The 20,997-nt window shown below is 38.8% G+C and overlaps 2 protein-coding genes across 4 annotated transcripts in view; one reads left to right on the forward strand and one right to left on the reverse strand.

Moving 5' to 3' along the window:
• Positions 1-13,367, forward strand: part of E2F5 (E2F transcription factor 5) — a 28,673-nt gene extending 15,306 nt beyond the window's left edge. Inside the window, exons 2-9 of one of the 2 annotated variants that reach the window (XM_033439820.2) lie at positions 4,273-4,382; positions 5,273-5,434; positions 6,735-6,778; positions 8,037-8,101; positions 8,553-8,612; positions 9,180-9,447; positions 11,546-11,593; positions 12,598-13,367. In XM_033439820.2, the coding sequence (XP_033295711.1) occupies positions 4,273-4,382; positions 5,273-5,434; positions 6,735-6,778; positions 8,037-8,101; positions 8,553-8,612; positions 9,180-9,447; positions 11,546-11,593; positions 12,598-12,707 (867 nt within the window). In that variant the 3' untranslated portion in view covers positions 12,708-13,367. The remainder of the gene's footprint in view (positions 1-4,272; positions 4,383-5,272; positions 5,435-6,734; positions 6,779-8,036; positions 8,102-8,552; positions 8,613-9,179; positions 9,448-11,545; positions 11,594-12,597) is intronic. The other variant, XM_004276156.3, reaches the window with a different exon arrangement.
• Positions 13,351-18,461, reverse strand: RBIS (ribosomal biogenesis factor). Of its 2 annotated transcripts, XM_033439821.2 has the most exons (5): positions 18,310-18,436; positions 17,628-17,706; positions 16,028-16,144; positions 13,746-13,862; positions 13,351-13,480 (listed from the first exon to the last, which is right to left on the reverse strand). In XM_033439821.2, exons 3-5 carry the CDS (start codon positions 16,139-16,141, stop codon positions 13,409-13,411), a joined length of 303 nt encoding a protein of 100 aa, XP_033295712.1. In that variant the 5' UTR covers positions 16,142-16,144; positions 17,628-17,706; positions 18,310-18,436; the 3' UTR covers positions 13,351-13,408. The 2 variants fall into 2 exon arrangements, with proteins under 2 accessions (XP_033295712.1, XP_004276205.1); XM_004276157.4 differs by lacking the exon at positions 17,628-17,706 and having other exon boundaries at positions 18,310-18,461.
• Positions 18,462-20,997: the final 2,536 nt, after the last annotated feature.

Genomic DNA, 20,997 nt, shown 5'->3' on the forward strand with positions numbered 1-20,997 from the left:
AAAAAAGCAACCAGAAGGAAGTGTCTAACCTCTCCCCTTACCTTGTCTACTATCGTACCCACAGCTGCACTTGGGCACTCTGATGAGCTTCAGTTATTAATATCCCCTCTTATTATGTAAGGCTGATCCTCAGCTAGTTGGATTCACATCCCCCCTTGCCTACTTACTGCTGTTTCTTTATTGGTTGCCCCTTCTCTCTCCTGCATCATGAATTATCCCTCTTCCCCCTTTACTGGCTCATTCCTATCAGCATACTCGCATGTTGAAATTGCTCCACCTTTAAAAGAAAAGAGAAATGAAGGGAAAAAAAAAACTTCCTGGGGAAACCCCACAATTCCCTATATCTACTGCCCCATTTCTGTTCCTCTTTGCAGCAGAAATCTTCAGAAGAGCTGTCCACTCCAGCTTTCCTTCCACTCTGTCCTGGAATCTCTCCATGAAGGCTTTCTACTCAGCCACTCTGTCAAAACGGCGCCGACCAAGGTCACTCGTGATCTTTCCAAAGTCTAATCCATGGATCAGGTCTCAGTGAATCAGGTCTCCCTGCCAGCGATACTTAACATGGTCACTCTTTCTTACACTCTTCCCTTGGCTTCCAAAACCCCACTCTTCCTACTTCTCTTACTTCAGTGGCAGGTTGCCCCTCATTTCTCGGATCTTAAATACTGGCGAACCCCAGGGTTGGCCCTTAGACATCTTCTCCTTCTATGCTCACCTCCTAGGTGAATCCAGTAGGTTCCATCCAGTGTCCTAAAATGTCTTCTTTACTGATAGCTTCTGAATTTGTATCTCTAGCTTGGACTTCTCCCCTAACCCACACACTCCCAATGTCCAGTGGCCTTCTTGATTTCTCCCCCCCTGGAAGTCAACATGTCCAAAGCCGTGTTCCTGATTTTCAGTGTCCCAAACATATTCCTCCTGCAACCTTCCTCATCTCCAGTTGCTCATGTCAAAAACCAAAGAGTTACTCTTGATTCCTTTCTCAGGATCGCCTGCTTGCTGTACCTTCAAAATAGATCCTAAATACCATATATTAATGCATATATATGGTATCTAGAAAAATGGTACTGATGAACCTAGTGGCAGGGCAGGAATAGAGACACTGACGTAGAGAACCGACTTGTGGACACAGTCGGGGAAGGGGAGGCTGGGACGAATTGAGAGAGTAGCATTGACATATGTACCCTATCATGTGTAAAACAGATAGCTAGTGGGAAGCTGCTGTATAGCACAGAGAGATTAGCTCGGTGCTTTGAGACGACCTAGAGGGGTGGGATGGGGAGGGTGGGAGAGAGGCTCAAGAGTGGGGGGATATGTGTATACATATAGCTGATTCACTTTGTTGTACAGCAGAAACAAACACAATGTTGTAAAGCAATTATAAATTATAATCCAATAAAGCTGTAAAAAAATTTTAAAAAGCTCTAAAAAATACAGATCCTGAATCTCACCACTTCTTACAATCTCCACAGCTACCCCCTCTCCCAAGCCATGGCCATCTCTTGAATGGATTATTGCCATTGCTTTCTCACTGGCTTCTTTTCTTTCACCCAGAGCAGCCCGAGAGAACCTTTGAAAATGTGGAGCCAAATCATTATGTGCTCAGAGCCTTCCAGTGACTTTCTGTTTTACTGGGGGTAAAAGCTGAAGTCTTTACAGTGGCCTGCAAGACCCCAGTGATCTGGCCCCTTGCTGCCTCTTCCAGGTTATCATCTTTGTCTCCCTGTCTCTCTTCCCCTTCCCCTTTCTTCCTCCTCTTGGTACATACCCCCTTCCCATTCTCCCTCTCAATCACTATTCTGGCCACACTGGCCTGCCCGCCTTTTCTTGAAGGACCTAAGCATCTCCCACTTCAGAGCCTTTGCACTTACTGCCAGGTGTTCCCAGGGTTCACTTCATTCCATTCAAATGTCGCCTTATCAGGGAGCTCTTCTGAAAATCCTGTTAAATATAGCACCTTCCTACATGCATTCCTCCTAACATAATTATTTGTACATTATTAACTCCCTGACCTCAAAAGAGGGAGTGCTGTGGGCTACTTCATTCTGTCACCACTGTATCCTTAAGACCCAGACGAGCCTGGCACCCCGTGGGTGCTGAATGAATGAATGAAGGTGGTGGTGATTCATTGTATGATTTTATTAAGTACAAAGGTCTTGGATTACTTAATAAAACTTTAAGAATTCACACGCAACTTTTAAAAACACTACATAAAATATGATAGGTTCGTATACATGCAAACTCTAACTTACCCACGATCTCTTGTTTCAACCTATATTTGATGATGAGGCAGTTGCTTACCAATATTTAAATTATGCAGCAGACACTGTGCTAAGATTATCCAGTTTAATCCCCACAATTCAGCATGTGTTGTTATCCATTTTCCAAAAAGGAAGTGAGGTTTAATGAGTTTGAAGCCAACTGAAGACAGGAAGTGGCAGGGCTGGGGTTGGATCGTGGTGTGCCTAGCTCCAGAACCTGACTTCAGAAGGATGATGGGCTGCTAAAATAAAAGCTTCCTGGAGATCCTTTTTAATGTTGGTCATGTATATATATTTAAATAGAAAGATATTTAAGAAATAATGCTTAGATTTGGAAATCAAGTGTTTAATTTTATAATTGTTAAGCAGTAATAAATTATAAATGAGATACTTTTTTACAAATTTTGAGCTAAAAGTGAGATCTCATGGCTCTTTGCCCAGTGACCTAGAATAGCTGTGTGATCTGGTTCATACAAACATATTTTAATACCCTACTTGGTGAGCTGTTGCTGTGGTTGTGACGGCTTTTGTGTGTGAGTCTGTAGTTACGGATAACACAGAGCTGGCTTGGAGTGCTGTGGGCTACTTCTCAAGAGGGAAGTGAGACATTAATTCACAAGTTAAGATTTTACAGTTAGCTTTGCGGTAGGTGATTGCTCTTCAGAAAGACAGCCTTACACTCAAGGACAGAAACTCTATGATGGTAGGTGAAACAGAGAGGAAATTGCTAAGTACAAGGAAGAGGATATCAATGAAACAATGCCTAGTCCTCTTTTTCATTTGCTCGTTTTCTAGAAGAGATGGAGCCAAACTCTAGTCAGAGTTGGGGGTTCAAACAGCCTCACGCTCTGGTTCTTCCTTCTCTCTGCCACTTCCTACTTACCCTCCTAGTCCACTGTTTGAGGCATGAATCCCCTTCCCGAAGACCTGTGTGATTGGACAACAGTAACCGGTATTTTTGGTAACACAACGACTAGATTGATAGAACCGACATTTCACTTACAGATTCCACATGCCTGTGAAGCAAGCAGTTGCTGTTGGTTGCACATGCCCCCTGTGGAAGGAAACAAGCCCTGGGGTAGTTGGTAACTAACTATATGAAACGAAATCTTGTACATATGTACTGAATATTGTCAGTAAGGACATAAATGTGTTTTTTCATTACTACCATGAATCTTAAAATGTGACTCCACATTCAAGATAGTCTGTTGTCTAATCCACTCTGAAAAAAGAGCTGTAAGGTAACCTCGTCTTAGAGGTTCTGTTTGTACTATTGGGGAACAAATGTCAGACATGTGAGTGAGAACTAGTTAGAAGAACTGTCCAGCATTCCTCAATTCATTCATGACATGATAGCATTAATTATTTTCATTGGTCTTACCTAATGTGAGTGAAACTACCAAGCTTTTGTGTTTGCTAGTACCAAAACCTTGTGCTATAGATTTTGATTTCTTGTAGATTTTATGCTTTGTGTTGGGATGGCATGATCATTCCTCTCTTTTCACTGTGAGTTTAAAAAATGCAGATTGTGTATTTCAAGGTATTACAGTGTGTGTATAATTCAGAATTTTCCCCCAAGTATCTTGACTTCATTATTTAAAAGCTGCTGACATATAATTTTTCAAAGTTTTAAAAAGTAATTAAGGCTGATTTTAGACAAGACTGTTTATGAACGGAGAAATAAGATAGGAAGTGACAATTAGCAGTGCCTTTTCAGGATTAGCCCATAAGGTGATATGAAGTATTCTTATTGTGTTCTTTAAATTTTGTGGGCTTCGTGTCACGACTTCATTTTTTTTTTCCATTCCAACATCTGCTGGCTTTTAAATGGAATAATTTCTTTGGTATTTTCAGTGTTTGAGGGTTGATTTGCGCATACCCAAGCAGCTGACTGGGTCAGATTTAGGATTGGGCTCTCATGCTGTGACCTTAATAACCAAAGCCTTTTTGGCCTTAAAATACGAAATGTAATTTATTTCATTGTTCTTTCCTTTTTTTTTTTTTTAAACAGGCTGCAGATACTTTGGCAGTGAGGCAAAAGAGAAGAATTTATGATATCACCAATGTCTTGGAAGGAATTGACCTAATTGAAAAAAAGTCAAAAAATAGTATACAATGGAAGTAAGTTACAAACCAGTACTCTGTTCTAAAACCTTTGTTTTTCTTCTCAGTGCTCTGTAAGATCTGACCTTTCTACCAGGCCTCTCTGAAGGCCTCTATTTCAGCCATCTACCCTAGTCACACCAGCCCCACCTGTGTCCCTGGACACACCTCTTTGGGCTTCTGTATGTGTCACTTCTATGTTGGGATGTCCCCTTGCTCACTCCACTGTTTAATTTACACTATTAAAATTCAGATCTTACTTTCTCCCTCAAGCTACTTATTTGGTACACACTGCATACTGCTTTGTATTATTAATTCCTCTCTGCTTAAGTATTTATCTGCCCACCTAATATAAACTCCTTGAAAACAGGAACTGTGTCTTATACACAGGATTATGTACTTTGTAAATAATGGTTAGTTGAAATGCATGTTGTCATTTGTTAACTGTTGTATGTTTGAGTGTGATAAACACTTTCTGTTCCACAAATTTGTCCCCTTTAGCCTTAATTTTTTGGTTTATCTTAGCCAAAAACCCCACCAAAATATATTAAAAGGTTATAATGTGTTTTACCAGCATCTCAGTCCATATAGTGAGACTTCCAGTGTGACAATTTGACTTTGACATCCTCTGGTGCCTCAGTCACCAGCCTGACCTTCTAGAAGACAAAAAGCACACTAGAACATGTTGAGAATTTGTGTACTTTGGTTGTTCTTGGCAATAAATTGTCTAAGCAAACATATTCAGAGGTATATGGTGCTTAAATTTTCTAAGGATTTTAATGTTTGATTTTTAGAAGAGTGTAAAGATTTTTGTCTTGAATATATTCAGTGAGTTTTACTACTACAAAAATTAAGTGATGTTTAACTGGGTCTGATACTGGGGATATTAATTCTCATATGTTTTTAAGAGGTGTAGGTGCTGGCTGTAATACTAAAGAAGTCATAGATAGATTAAGATATCTTAAAGCCGAAATTGAAGATCTAGAACTGAAGGAAAGAGAACTTGATCAGCAGAAGTTGTGGCTACAGCAAAGCATCAAAAATGTGATGGACGACTCCATTAATAATAGATATCCTTTTAAATACGCTATACATATACATAATATCTACATATTCTTTCAGTCTGAAGATCAGTTACTTTATTCTAGTGTTTTTAGAGTTCAGTTTTGCAAGTGAATATAACATTTTAATTTTATAATTCTTCTGATTTATACTAATATTTTAAAATTTTTACCTTTTTAAGTTATACAGTGCATCAGTTAGCATCATTACTGTGTTGCATTGAGAAAAACAAATTCACCTACATTCAGTCTACCCATTGATAGGACGTAACATGCTAGCTAAAGTGTGCTTAGGGGGTCTACGAATTTGGAAGTCATTGTTAAGTGCATAGACATACTTAAATCATTGTTCTGTACTTAAATCATTCAGTGTTCTGAAGTAGTAAAAATTCAGCAGCTCTCAAAGTTTTAAAAAATTAATTTTGGTTTGAAAATGAAATACTACAGGCCTGCAATCAGTCCAGGATACATTCCGCCTAACATTAACCCAAAGACAGTATTTACTGGAGGGTGGGGTTCCAAGACTGGAGTATCTGTTGTACTGGGGGGAAACATCATTAGTGATCTACTCCATGTGTTTCTTATAGTCATTGTGTTCTCTTAGATATCTGTGACTCTCTTGATTTGTGAACTTACCTGTAGTCATATGGAACATTTTAACTACATTTATCTGGTACCACCTCTTATGAACTTTTGACTAATGTATACAATTTATTTTTTGTGTTGTCTTGTCTTTGGTGAACAAGTCCATGATCTCATTTGTTATTTCCTTTCTATGATCAGAACTCCTTAACAGTTTGATAATAATGGGGGTCTTCAACTGTGCCTTGTGGAACCCCAAGATTCAAAAAGCATTGAACTAGTTGATCATGCACTTTGCTGCACTGCTTTCCAAGATTGTGGCCACTCCCAATTCCCCAAACCATGACCCAAGAAGATTCTCGATGCAGAGGCTTGTATAGTTGCTCTTCACTCCCACTGACAGCATCCTTTTTCCCATCAATATCCTTCCCCCTGAAGCTCCTGTCTCCATGAGGAATGTGTTTTCCATCTCTCTCCCAAGAGTTCTCAATGACAGAGAAATCAAAAGTGGCTTCTTCTTAGAGCAAAGGATGGACACTTCTCTTATGGACCTTTATGTGATTGTCTTTGCCTTTTCAGACTGAAGACTTGTGTTGTTTTTCATCTGACCATATGTGACAGTCCCTTCATGCATTTGGTCATTTTATTTTGGCCTTCAGATTTATTATCTTAATTTAAATGTCTAGACCTTGATATAAATGTTGTTTCCTTAACTCTATGACAGTACATTTTCCTATGTAACTCATGAAGACATCTGTAATTGCTTTAATGGTAAGTACTGTTAGTAAATTTTTTCTTACATTCTTCCTGTAATCAACCTATTTAGTGTAACGTGATTCAAAATTCTCCATGCACTCACCCTAAGTCATTATTTTCAGGACTTGTGGACATTTTTGGGTTTCACTCTACAGTGCTATGTGTTGATAGGCTGCTTTCATTTCTGTTTCCATGACAATAACTGCTTTTCCCTGCTTTCACTTCATTGCCCACATCAGTAGGTATAAACTATGTGTGGGAGAGGCACCTAAGTCAGCGATTAAGCAACAGCCTCAAAGTCACAGAATCACAGAGTCAATGACTAAACTTGAACTAGAACACGGTTCTCATTGGCACTGTTTATGAAAATATATGTAGCAAGTGTGCTGGTCACAAATGGAACCCAAAGAAAGCATGAGGACAGAGTGAGGTTTATCCATTTTATTATCAGGAAAATTATTCCTCACCCTATTCCATCCCCAGCCTCCATGTTTTCCCCTTAAGATGACAATATATTAGTAACTAAAATGGGCGGTGGGGGCTGTATTTCCATAATATATATAATACAAGTAAAATGAAATTTTGCATACAGATTTATATTTAATTGTGCATGACCTATTAAAAGAGGACAGTCTTGTATCATGCACATACAAAAAATAACCTGCCGAACACCTTGCCAAGTGGAATCTGACTTTCATCTAAGATTACGTTGGTAATATATGTGGGCTTATTGCTCTACTTTGCCATCATATTTCCCAAGTTTTCAAAGAAAGGGGGAAGTATTTTTAATCTTCAACTCAGCAGAGACTGCTGTAGAATTTGGCTTCAAAAGTAAGTTCACTTAAGCTTAAGATTTCACTGTATCATACCTAATCTTTAGTGTCTCCAGTCATTTAAGTAGTATAAATACTTCAACTAAACAGTGTTATTTAACTAAGGCTAAAAGGTTTCAAGAATCTCAGACTTGACATGAGATTGGGTGAAAGCAGTTTGTTTATGAGAATAGAGCTAACACATTTAACCTGTTCTAAGGTCTAACACATATATTGCCTCATTTAATCCTCAAAAAAAACCCTATGCAGTAAGTTATATTGCCTCCATTTTACAGAATTAAGAACCAAAGCCCAAGGTTACCTAGCTTGGGATTCAAATCCAAGCATTCTGACTCCACAGCCCATACTCCTGGCCAACCCACACTCTTGGCCACTGTATTACAGGATCAGTAGTATTTTCTAAAATGTAAAAATCGTTATTTCTTAATTTTTTTGACCAGGTGATACACTTTTGGCCATTCAAGCACCTTCTGGTACACAGCTGGAGGTACCTATTCCAGAAATGGTATGTATGTAGGATAACTTTTGTTAAAATGGATCTACTGTTCCAAGAGGGACAAATATATTTTCTTTAGCTGAACATGAGCTAATTGCAAACACTTTCAAGTTACTGCTTTTAAGGTGTCTGTTTGAAAGTACTGATATCTGAATTTAGATGTCTTCAGTACTTTGGTAAAATTATGGAAGTGACTGAATCATTTAACATTTAACTTTTCTTAAAATTTGATTTTATTTGAGCTAGAAGACATCAAGGAATGAGTAATGATATAGTCAATAATCTTAAAAGATCAGTTTGACTATATCTATAACCAATATAACAATCCTGAGGAAAAAGTTCACTTTAAATATCAACAATAATATATTGCTTTAAATTAGGTCTTTTAAAAAACATTTTCTGGCTTATTGAGTCAGAGATATTTATTGACTCTATGCTAATATAAATTTCATGATTTTAGTTTTCAGATTCAAATTTCCTGAAACAAACTGATTTGAAAACTATAACAATCAAAAAAGAGGTAGAAAAAATTACTGTTATCACCTCCCTCTCTTCTCCCAGCTATTCTAGAACTTTGTATTTAGGCGTTTACATTACTGGTTTCTGAAGCCTCGGGATACAAATTACCTTTTTGAAATGGAGGGACTTTACATTTATATCTCTGTAGGAAAACTCAGTTGTCTTTGTGCTTTGCTGAATGAAAAAAAGTTTCGACCTGTGAAATAGCTGCCATTTAAGACCGCACATTCAGATGACCACATCCATGGCGGCCGATGCCAGGGGACGGGGTTCCATATATGTGGAGAATGCTTGGAGTGCTGCTGCACACTGACATGTATAATTACACACAAATAGATGGTTTCCAGAATTCTACAACTGGGAGTTGCCCAGTATTTAAGAAAAGCTTACTTTTAGGGGCAAGTGGTTTATAGCACTCAATATCCCATTCTAGGTCTCTATGTTTTGACTTAGCGGCTTAATTTTCTCGTAGTTAGTCCCTATAGCTTTGCCTGTCTTATTTTTAATGTTTCAGCTTACCTAGAAATGTTGGCCTTTATTCATTTGTTTGTGCCCACTAACTTCAAAGGGTCAGAATGGACAAAAGAAATACCAGATCAATCTAAAGAGTCATTCCGGACCTATCCACGTGCTGCTTATAAATAAAGAGTCCAGCTCCTCTAAGCCCGTGGTTTTTCCTGTTCCCCCACCTGATGACCTCACACAGCCTTCCTCTCAGCCCTCGACTCCAGTGCCTCCACAGAAATCCAACATGGCAACTCAGAACTTGCCTGAGCAACATGTCTCCGAAAGAAGCCAGAATCTTCAGCAGACTCCAGCCACAGACTTATCTTCAGGTGGGTTCAGAGCCTTTGTTTTAAAAAGTAGAGGGGAAAATATGAATGCTGTGTTGAACAAGTTGGAGAGCTTTTCTGAATTTCTCAATTGTGATGTTATTTTATTATCTAGTATAGGAGGCAAAATAGTAAACCTGATCAACAAGTATTAATTTTGTGTCTTCTGTGTGCCCAGCACTGGTATATGTATTATGAGGAAAATTTAAAAAACAGATCCTGTCTTTAATTATACTACTACTAGTTGTTTCATAGACTGTGTAAATATATATATTTGCAGTTTTCCTTAGGATTCCATTTTTGGAATTAAACCAGATTTGTTCCCCCACCCCCCTTTTACTATTTACATGTCAGCTTTTTATCTGCGATTTACTTTGTAAGGTTCTTTTATCTCTTAGTAACTCTAGTATATATAATTGAAATTTGTTCTATGTTTAATAAAAATCATACTAGGGACAACTATAGTGACTTATGTCTCCTGTTTCTCTGTATTCTCTATTGTTATACTTTTTATTTGGAAAGCTTAGTTTTATAGAGTTGATAAGTGGTCTCAACTCCAATTATTTAGGAAATCTTGCCTTCCTAAGTTGTTTGATCTGTGAAATGATAAATAGCTAAAAACTGGGCATCAGGAATAGGGGCCACATTTCTTAAATTTATAAAATTTCCTCAGCATCCAGTCCTTTCCCTTGGTTATTACATGGCTAGGTATTTACCAACTCCTTAGTGGTTGCAAATAAAGGACCCATGGTTGCTGAATGAATGATTGCCATGCAATCTAGACGTAGTATTGCAGATAATTTAAAATAACTATATTGTATATATTCCACTTTGTTTATTTTTACCTTTATCCTTTTGGGATGTGGTCTACTCTTTGAGTTCACAATAGGTAAGAGTGAGCCTAAAAAGATCTTACTGGACACAGAATATTTTTCAGCTTCTTGTTGCCCATGTCCTTCCCCTATAAGTATTTCCACACCATAGGCCACAGGGATGCACAACAGAAAGTGTCATCTTTCAAAAGCTTATAATCTAATTGGGAAGAATAAAGTAGGCAGGTTTATGGTTTAGCTCAGACACAATTAGTACATTGGCTTTCACAAAGCATTAAAGAAACTTTTGAGCATTTCATTTCCGTACATGATTTTGTATTTGGAAATAGTAAAGAAAACAATTTGGGGCCAGATTAGAGAGGGCCTTGAATATCAGACTGAGTTAGGACTTTGACCTATAAACCAATGAAGATTTGTGACCAGGGAAGTGGCACGTTTAGAACTGTATATTGGTGAACACAGAAGTAACGTCATTAGGAAAGAAGAGACTTCTGGCCCTGGGAAGAAGAGATTAGAGGCAATGAAGACAGAAGATAAGATGTTTGCAGTTATGCAACTGTGAGAGAACATTGAGGCTAAAGTGGGGTGATGACAATGGGACTGGAAAGAGAAATAAGGAAGATTTGAGAAATACTCTTTAGGCAAAATAAGTAACCTTTGATGTGTGAGATCTGAAGATAAAGTTAACAGGAGGACTGTAAAGTGATGTTGCACTTTTAAGGTTGAGTCATAGGGAGAATTATGGTAACACTGACTTTAAAAACTGAGGAGTCAGTTTTGGGAAAACAATGATGAGTTTTTGGGGCTACATCTTGAGTTCAGAAGTTTAAAAGTAATGCCAGGTACAGATTAGTTGTCATGAAAATTCTGTTTCCATAAAGTTCTAGTACTTTAATTTCGTACTTTTTTGTGTGTGTGTGTGGTACACGGGCCTCTCACTGTTGTGGCCTCTCCCGTTGCGGAGCACAGGCTCCGGACGTGCAGGCTCAGCGGCCATGGCTCACGGGCCCAGCCGCTCCGCGGCATGTGGGATCTTCCCGGACGGGGGCACGAACCCGTGTCTCCTGCACCGGCAGGCGAACTCTCAACCACTGCGCCACCAGGGAAGCCCTAATTTCGTACTTTTAATCAAGATGCTGATGTTAAATAATAACTGTGCTTAATATATACTGTGTTTAAATATATGCTGTTTAAATGTAACTGCCTTTTTGCTGTTAAAATATATAAAGAGAAGTGTAAAAAAAACTTTATCACATTTCTTTTTCCAGCGGGATCTATTAGTGGAGATATCATTGATGAGTTAATGTCTTCTGATGGTAAGTAGTTAAAAATTTTAATAAATATAACCTTATACATCAATAATGCTTTTCTAGAATTTATGAGTGGCACATGATTTAAAAGAAATGAAGAACCTATATTTTTTAACTGCTTAATGTACTATGATGATTCACAGTAAGTTACAGGCATCCTTCAGATTTTTTTGCCTGCATTTTGAGGAAAAAGAATTCATAAGGGGATACTCATCACTTTTACTGAATAAAGTTCTAAATTGTTGGCATACTAGCCCTTTTTACACCTGAAGAATTTGGCCAAGAAGACTAAAACAGTGTATCTGAGTCAACAGGAAATCTGAAAACAGTTTTGTAAAAACTCCTACCATGGCCAACTTCAAGCTGCCAATGTGAAGTCAGTATTACTAAGATTAGCCACATCATCGTCTAATCTGAAGTAATTCTTAAAAATCAACTAGCTATAATATGGTAGTTACTTTAACAATTACTCTCTGGGCCTCACCTTTCTAAAAGTTCTTGGATTCAGAGTCCTGGTTCCTAACAAATATGTATAGCCGAGACCTAGGAAGTAGCAGCTGTTAAATTAGCCAATGGCACAGTAACCACTTAGACATTTATCAAACACTTCTGTAAAAGCAGAGAATTTCAGCATATTTATTAATTTATGTCTAGTTCCTTTCTCTGTTTTCGAAGTGGTAGCTTATTTAGCAGATCAGAGAAAATACTTTGAGCAGTGTTTCTGAATCATAAATTTTAGTGACAAGTTCAACCAATAAAAACTAATTTGTTTCTCAAGCTAACACCTATAATCAATGCATAAAATGTCTTTAAAGAAGAATCTTTCAAAATATACACAAAATATAAGTCATTAATTTGATCATTACATTTCCTATTACATATTTTTAAAAAATTGCTGTATAACAGGGGAAACATAATTTGGCTTGATGTTTTTGATAGTATTTTATGTTAGACATCATTACCTGTATGTAGAAACCATCTTTAACACTGAATTTATTTTTTGCTTGCAGTGTTTCCACTTTTACGGCTTTCTCCGACCCCGGCAGATGACTACAACTTTAATTTAGATGATAATGAAGGAGTTTGTGATCTGTTTGATGTCCAGATACTAAATTATTAGATTCCATGGAAACCTGGGACTGTTATCTACCTCTAACTGTGTAACATTTTAGACGTCTTAACCTAAGTATTTAAAATAATGAATGTAACATCTTTTTAGTTCACTGATTCTGAAATGTTCTTCCCTAATACTTTCTTTTTTACTTCACAAAACTTCAACCATAAGAACAAAGGATTCTGATTGCTTCAGGGGAAAAAGTGATTTCATATCTACCAACTCCCTACCCTCAAGTAATTACATTCTGGAATTTCAACTTTTCCTCCCATTCTGAACCTTCTGTTTTTTTCCTTATATGAGAGGAAAGTTAAAGTAGACGTAAGGTCATCAAAAACAAAAAAGTTGGCCAAGGGCTCATCATTTGTTTGTCTTACATTTTTACTGCCACGAGACTGTCCGTATTTCTGTGTATCCTCTGATCCAGACATTCACTGCCACTTATAAAGTGAAGGGTGTAAACTAGGATATATTAACTGTTTCAGTGAACAGATTTTGTGAAGTGCCTTCTGTTTTAGCACTTTAAGTTTATCACATTTTGTTGACTTCTGACATTCCACTTTCCTAGGTTATAGGAAAGATCTGTTTATGTAGTTTGTTTTTAAAATGTGCCAATGCCTGTACATTAACAAGATTTTTAAAAATAAAATTGTATAAAACATTTAATTTATTGGTCTTTTTGGAGAATTTGATGCATCACCAGTGTATTACAACTGAGCCATTAATCTTGTAGCTTCATCAACATTAACTGGTTCGTTTTCATGACACTGCTGAGGAATCTGGAGAGAAAATTACATTTAAAAATTTAGATAACAATAGCAAACAAAAATGACATAATCTACTGACATATCTATTATTCAATATAATTTCTTCTAGTTGTACTTTTGGAAATAGAACAATAAATTCCCATATTTTAGACTCAATGTTTTAAAGTCTGAATAAGCTATACATACTACAGAGCCAAATACTAAAAATTACAATCAATACAGGCTTTGAAAATTTGTAGTTTATTAGCCAGAACAAAAGGAAGTGATTTCCACTCACCAGCTGTTTCTGCAGAGGTTCAAGGGAAAGGCCTTTTACGAACTGTACAAGTACCTTTTGCATATCTACAAAAGCTTTATTCACGCTGTTAACTTTTTCATCATTCATGATGTTTATCTTTTAAAAAAAGAAAAAGAGCATTAATCCATGATCTCACAACCATTAAGGATAAAAATATAGGCAACCTTAATTTAATCTTGTTACCCCCCAAACCTATAAACTCTTATCAATCCTACCAATTTATGGAGACAATTTACACTAAAATTCTTAGTCTTATTGGGACATTTTAGACAAAAGGTTCTGTTTTTTAAAAAATAAGAATTATGTGAATATACCTCATACTTTGACTTTCCTGGAATAAGCAGGCCAAAATATGTGACCACTATCTTTCTAAGCTACGGTGCTATCGTCTCTCATCTGTATAATGAGGAACCTGGATAGCATGCTTCCAGTGTCCTTCTAACAGTACGTCTCTGAATCCTTCCTTGATAGAAGTGCCTGGCAGTCTCCTGAGGACAGCGGCCCCTGTAGCCGTCCTCACTTGAATCTGAAAGGTGGGGGTGGTATTCTTGTTCTTCACAGCTGCTCCCCAACCATTTCTCCTTCAAAACTTTTGGCTTTTTTGCATCTTATGCATCAGGACATTCTGACACCCCTCTCCTCATTACTGTCACCTATCAACACCATGATTACTTGCTCCTTCGTGAAAGATCTCAAACCATGGCTCACTGACCCCTCTCACGCCTGGCATCGCTTTTTAGTGGCTACAACAAAAACCTATCCTATGGCTTCTTAATCTCTTCAGGTCCTCATCTCCAGGGGTCTTTTCCACGACCTACCTTGCCATCACTCCCATGCATTACCTTAGGCTGCATCATTACCTGTTACTGCACCACCTCCTATCCTTCTATTCACTTATTTTATTAATAATTCTTAAATCTCACTGAAATCTTTTCCCACCAAGTTCACTATTGTTCACATTTTCATATCCCCACTTTTTCCTTTAGCCTGCACAGATTCCGTGACCACTAATCAGTCACTCCTTCACACCCTAACTCTACTTCTCTTCTCTCCCTCAATCAGACTTGCCTGGCAACCTAGTTAAACTCAAGTATCAGCCTTTTGGAGCCCAAAACTGAAGCTCTAAAAAATCATAGCTGGCTGACTGGCTTCACTTTAAGTTCATGGCCACCAACTTCAATTTACCACTTATATAGTACCTGGTGATTGTACGACCTCCCCCTAAGGCTGCTTTCTCAGAAAAGTGTTCGATACTTTCTCCAACCAGGCTGCCTACCCACAGATCTTTTCCATTAGCATCCATAAAGCTTCTAGGACTTCCTATCCAAACAAAATAATTTTCCTCAAATATACCAAGCCTTCACCCAGCTGGGGGTCTTTGCACTCACTATTCTTTCTGCCTAGAACATGCTGCTCCAACACTTCCCAGCAGTTTGCATCACTGGCTCCTATCAGGCAGGTCTTGGCTTCAATGTCAACCCTGAAGACAGTTCTATCTAAAACTCACCCCCAAACCCCAGTCATATCACCCAGCTTTATTTCCTTTTTAGCATTTCCAAAGTCATGAAATTGCTCCACCAAAAATTTTAACTCAGCTAGTTCATGAAGACTGAAAGATAAAATGTTACATTTCTATGGACCATTATGATAATTACTAAGTCCTCTAGAGGTGACTCCACCTACTACTTAAGCTTGAAAACATTTTCTTGAATAATCTTCTTAAGGAGTCTACTTAATCTTGAAGAAATTTCCCATTCCCCAAATATTTTGAAATAAAGATAAAGTAACTCCTTTCTTTTCAAATTTTGTATTTTAAGAAACAAAATATTTTATCTTCTATTTTTAGGTTTTTATCTGAGTTCTAGATATCTTCAGAGAAATAAGAATTACTGAGGAGAAAAAGAATGGGTGTTGACTGACATTCCATGTCTTGACTCTGTTGAAAGCTTCTTGAAGAGAGAACTTTTCCATACCATGTTTTTTTATGATTTCTATGCTCTGAGAAAACTATTAAAACTGTTACTTGGAGACTCATACATTTGCAGTTAAAATGCTTTCTTCTTTTTGCACATTTGAATTCAAGAAAGGGAGATTATTTTTCTTCATCTTTTTTTCTTTTTTAAAACAAATGTTTAAAATCATCATGCTTTTGTAGGAAAGACTAAGAACCTATTTTAAATATTAGCATTCAGTTTTTCAGTAGCTTTACAATTATGCTTTGCTTGTAAACAATAAAGTCAGAGTGCATAAGTGATACTAACCTTCTTCAGATTAGTGGTAACTGGTTTTGCTTTATTTTTAACCTTAAAGCCTTTTTGGCTGGCTATGTGGAATACATTCCTGGACTTCTGTCCTCTTAGTTTGTTCTTGGCCATTGTCTAGGAAAGAAAGAAAAGGAGCTCAATTAAGTTGCCCATGTTCATGAACTGTAAATCAATTTCAGTTTTTGGAAGTAAAGGTACCAATTAAATCTAAGAAGTTCCACCTTCCTCCTGATTATTTTTAAAATTGCTGCTTGTATAAAAATTATCTCCATGTCCTTTTGGTCCTACTAGATTTTTCTGTTTCAGTGCAGAGTGTGTAGCTAATTCTTTTCTGCATCTCCAGCACCTGACCCATAAGAGGCTCCACATTAGTTTCTGCCAGTTAGATTAATATTCTCAACACAACAATTGTTTTTTTTTTTTTCAGCTCTCTGCAGCATCTGACAATTCTAACCATCACCATCCATCCTTCTGCTAGTTTACATACTGCTATTCCATTCCAGTTCCTTTCATACTCTAGGACTGACTCCCTTCTCCCTCCTTTCATTCCTTTTTACTTGCCCCATTTTCACTCCTGTGTGCACCTCCTCAAAACCAGTACTTAATCTTACACCTCCTAACCCCCACGTTAAATTACTTTCATGACTTCCACATCACCTCTATGTGAATGGCTCTTGCCTAAAAACTGTAGGTATTATCTTTGTTTTATAGCTAAACACACTAAGCCTATAAATTCTACTTGAGAAACATCTCTCAAACCTGTCTTTAACAATGCACATGCGGAACAATTTAAAAAATATTAATAGTTAAGATTTATTAAGCTTTTACTACATGTACAGCACTATGCTAACATTTTATGTATTTTAACTAATTTACTCCTTACAACAACACTTTGTAGGAGGTACTATTTTATCCTCATTTTACAGATTAAAAAAAAAAAATCTGATGCAAAGAGAAGCTAATCTGCCCATTGCTGCACTATTAGTAGTCAGAGAATGCCAAGATTCAAAGCCAAGCAGACTAGATCCTGAGCTCTCATTATGTGATGTGGTCTCTCAAATATAAATAAAAATGCAGTACAAAAGCATGATTTAGTACTGCCTAGTTCAGGACTGGGTTACTGCTTTAGTCCCTAGGACTATTTGGTTAGACTCTGGGTTGGGACAAACTATACCCATGGACCAAATCAGGTCAGGCACCTGTCTTTGTAAATGACGTTTTATTAGAACGCAGCTACGTCCATTCGATTATGTATGTTTTGTCTGTGCCTGCTTTCCTGCGACAACTGTGGCTCGCAAAGCCTAAAATATTTACTATTTGGCCCTTTACGGAAAGACTGTCAACCCCTGGCTTAAGCCACATGCATTCAAGTCTATCCTGCGTAGTGGTATAAAATGAACCGTCCCAATGTTAAAATCCTTCAGTGGCTCCTCCAACCCACAAGGAGCAATATTCTTTGTCCTGACATATCGCTGGAAACCTGACTCTAGCATAAATCTGTCAAAGGTATCTCCTGCTATTTCTCTATACCGACTCTAGTCTACTAATTACTCTCTGAAGACACCTTGCACATTATTCCCTTCTTCCCTTTGCTCACATTGTATCTCTCCTCCTTCAATGTCTAGCCTCAGGAACAACAGAGACAGCAATGCTTCCGAACCCCAACAGAACTCCTTCTAAAAAATAAATAAATAAACACAGTAGAAAATACATGATTATTATAGAAGCAGAAAATACACATAAACCACCCCCAAATTAAATAATCTAAAGTCCTTCCAATAAGTAACCAAAATCCAACCATTCGTCTAGTATTCATTAATCAATTACTATGTACCGAGTGTGGTACAGAACCTATATACATACATATAAAACATATACAAACACAAGAAACATAAAGATAGGTGCTGTAACTGACAGCATACGAGTGGAGTCACAAAAGGAAAACATCCAATAGAGTTGGGGACTTGAGGAAGGTTCGTGGAGAAGGTGAGAGCCTAGCTGGGGGGGTAGTGGGATAGGGATTTTCTCTAACAACCACGTGGAAACTGGTGACAACAGAACAACCCAAAGCTGGTACCCTGCCGTGGGATGAAGGCCCAGCAGGCATGGGGGTTTCAGGCCTGAGCCAGCAGGCCTGCGGCCGAGTAGGGCTGCCTAAGGCAGCAAGCGACGACGGAACGGAGCCTCCAGACGGCAGCAGCCCGCGGACGGCCAATCCTGTCTCAACCCTCGGAAACTCCACGCCAGCGCGCCGGAAATTTTTTAAATTAATCTCTCACCAGTCCTCCGGTACCCTCGTGCAGGGGTTTAAGCTCCAGGTAACGCCATCTGCACCCGCAGGATCCAGGAAGTTCCGGAATGAGGCAGCCAGTCAAGGGTCCTCTCTCAGGTCGTAGTTTCCGCCCACCGAGATAAGCTCCGCCCAGAGGGCGGAGTCCTGCCCCGTGAGCTTGGTCTGCAGACGGAGATAAGCCCCGCCCATCGAGCGTCGTTCCGCCCAGCGAGCGTCCTTCCGCCCACCGAGCGTCGTTCCGCTCACGGGCTGGTTTCCCACCCACCTAACGTAGCCCTGCCCACAGAACCGTCTCAGCTGTGGAGCACCCTTCCTTAAACACAGGGTCCTCACTGTTAACATGCCTTGCCGTTCGCTGGGTTAAGAACCTCTACTCAGCTGAGGCGTCGAAGACGCGGCTAAGTCTGGAGTTCCTCGCAGGGGTATGTGTACAGAAACCACCCGAAGTGTCTGAGTCACCAGAGCCACACAGACCGTAACACAGGTGGTCGGCTCTCAGCCGCTTACTGCTGGCTGGCTCTGTCCGCGCTTCCAGGAGGTGGCGCTGCGCACTTCTGGGTGGTGTCCCGGGTTTGGTTGGAGCAACAAAGAACCTAATGTCTGGAACAGATCTAGAACTATAATCTCCCAAGGGAAAATTTGTAGTGAGCCAAAAGTTGAAATGCTTTTCTCATTGAAGTTTCCTTGCTTCAAAATGAGAATTTCTGACAGCACGGCAGAGGCACAAGAAAATATCAATAAGTTGTAAAACAAGAATCAGGGAACTTTAGAAAATCTTAGAAGAAACATTTTTGCCTTCCAGTTTTATGTCTGTGTGTGTATATTTCCCAGTTAAGGTGTTCTGGGTTGAGTTTTCTAGAAAATCGAATCACTTCTTCCAAGACGATCTTTCCACTGAGGTAACAGTTTTCACATATTCTCTCCTTATTTTGTTACAGTCTTAGGGAAAGCCAGCTTTTAAACAAATGTAGAAGTACTGACATTTTTGTATCATTTTTGTAACGGTACATGAGTTCTGCTCTAAGTATCAAAATAAGGCCAAAGTACCATTCCCCTTTTGCAAGTGAGAATGCTGAGGCTCAGAGTCTAAGCCATTTTCGGTATCCACACAACTAGTAATTGACAAAGCCAAACTAGAATCCACGAGGGCTGGCCGTCGGTCAGGTCCTCTTCCCGCCAAATCAGCCACTTGCCTGCTTATAGAAAGATGAACCACTTTTACAGTAAATCACTTTATTGTTTATGTCCATCACAAAAAATTAGAGAATACGTTAAGGAATGAGGAATAATTACTTGTCAATGTAATTCTATTAAAATTCTGTATTTTTTCTAAAGAGTGACTTTTAAAAACACCTTAAAATGCATTATAAAATGCCCATAATGTGTGGCGGCAAGACCAAAGTAACATCAAAGCGACAGAAAACCATTAGATTCTTTCACAAGGCCAGTTATCCAGGAATACTGAAGCTAGAAGGTGAATATAATTATGGTTCCTTGAATGTGAAGTTATCGATGTATATGCAGAAGACAAAGAAATAGATGCAATGGAATGACATTATAGTCTTTATGAAAACTTACGGGCCTAGCTTTCATTTGGAAATGGTGAGATAGAGATACTTACACCATGGAAATAACATGGTTATACAGGCAAGGGCAGAGGCACTGTATGAGGTATGAGTGAGAAGGCATGATTTCTGTTTACTTCTGTTACCTACCAACAGTGTGACTGTGGAAAAGTTACTTCATTTCTCTGTGCCTCCCTTTCCCATATGTAGATGGCCGCTCAGTAAATACCCACTTCAGAGAACATTCATTATCTGCTCAGCATTCCTCTCTGGGGAACCGCTCTTCTCCGATTAAGTGATCCTGGTTGAATGAATAATTACAGTCCTCGTCTAAAGATTTTCCAGCCAGAGCTAGTGGAGACACTTCTTGCTTTTAGTATCCTTGTGCTGGGATGATGTGAAATTGAGGCTGCTAGTTGCCGTCTCCTCCAGCAACTTGAGGGAAGCCTGACTGCAGTGGGAGAGAACAAGAGCAATGCAAAAGAACACAGAGCTGAACAACAGAACACAGGACCTTGGTGATATCATTGGAGTCCTTGGATTCAGCTATAGATGGAAGAAAGATCCATCCCTGTCTTCTCAGTTATCTGAATGAAAACATTGCTTTTTTTTTTTTATTGGGTTATTTACTTTTTTTTTTTTTTTTTTTTTTTGGTGTGGACCATTTTTAAAGTCTTTATTGAATTTATTACAATATTGCTTCTGTTTTATGTTTTGGTTTTTTGGCTGCGAGGCCTGTAGGATCTTAATTCCCCAACCGGGGATCAAACCTACACCCCCTGCATTGGAAGGCGAAGTCCTAACCACTGGACTGCCAGGGAAGTCCCTGTTGGGTTATTTATTTATTTTGCGGTACACGGGCCTCTCACTGTTGTGGCCTCTCCCATTGCGGAGCACAGCCTCCGGACGTACAGGCTCAGCGGCCACGGCTCACGGGCCTAGCCACTCTGTGGCATGTGGGATCTTCCCGGACCGGGGCACGAACCTGCGTCCCCTGCATCAGCAGGCGGACTCTCAACCACTGTGCCACCAGGGAAGCCCCCTGTTGGGTTATTTTTTTTAACCACTTGTACCTTGAAGAGTCTTAACTCTACTCCTGTTCAGCCTAC

Source organism: Orcinus orca, chromosome 17 (assembly GCF_937001465.1).
Source record: "Orcinus orca chromosome 17, mOrcOrc1.1, whole genome shotgun sequence".
NCBI classification, from domain to species: domain Eukaryota; kingdom Metazoa; phylum Chordata; class Mammalia; order Artiodactyla; family Delphinidae; genus Orcinus; species Orcinus orca.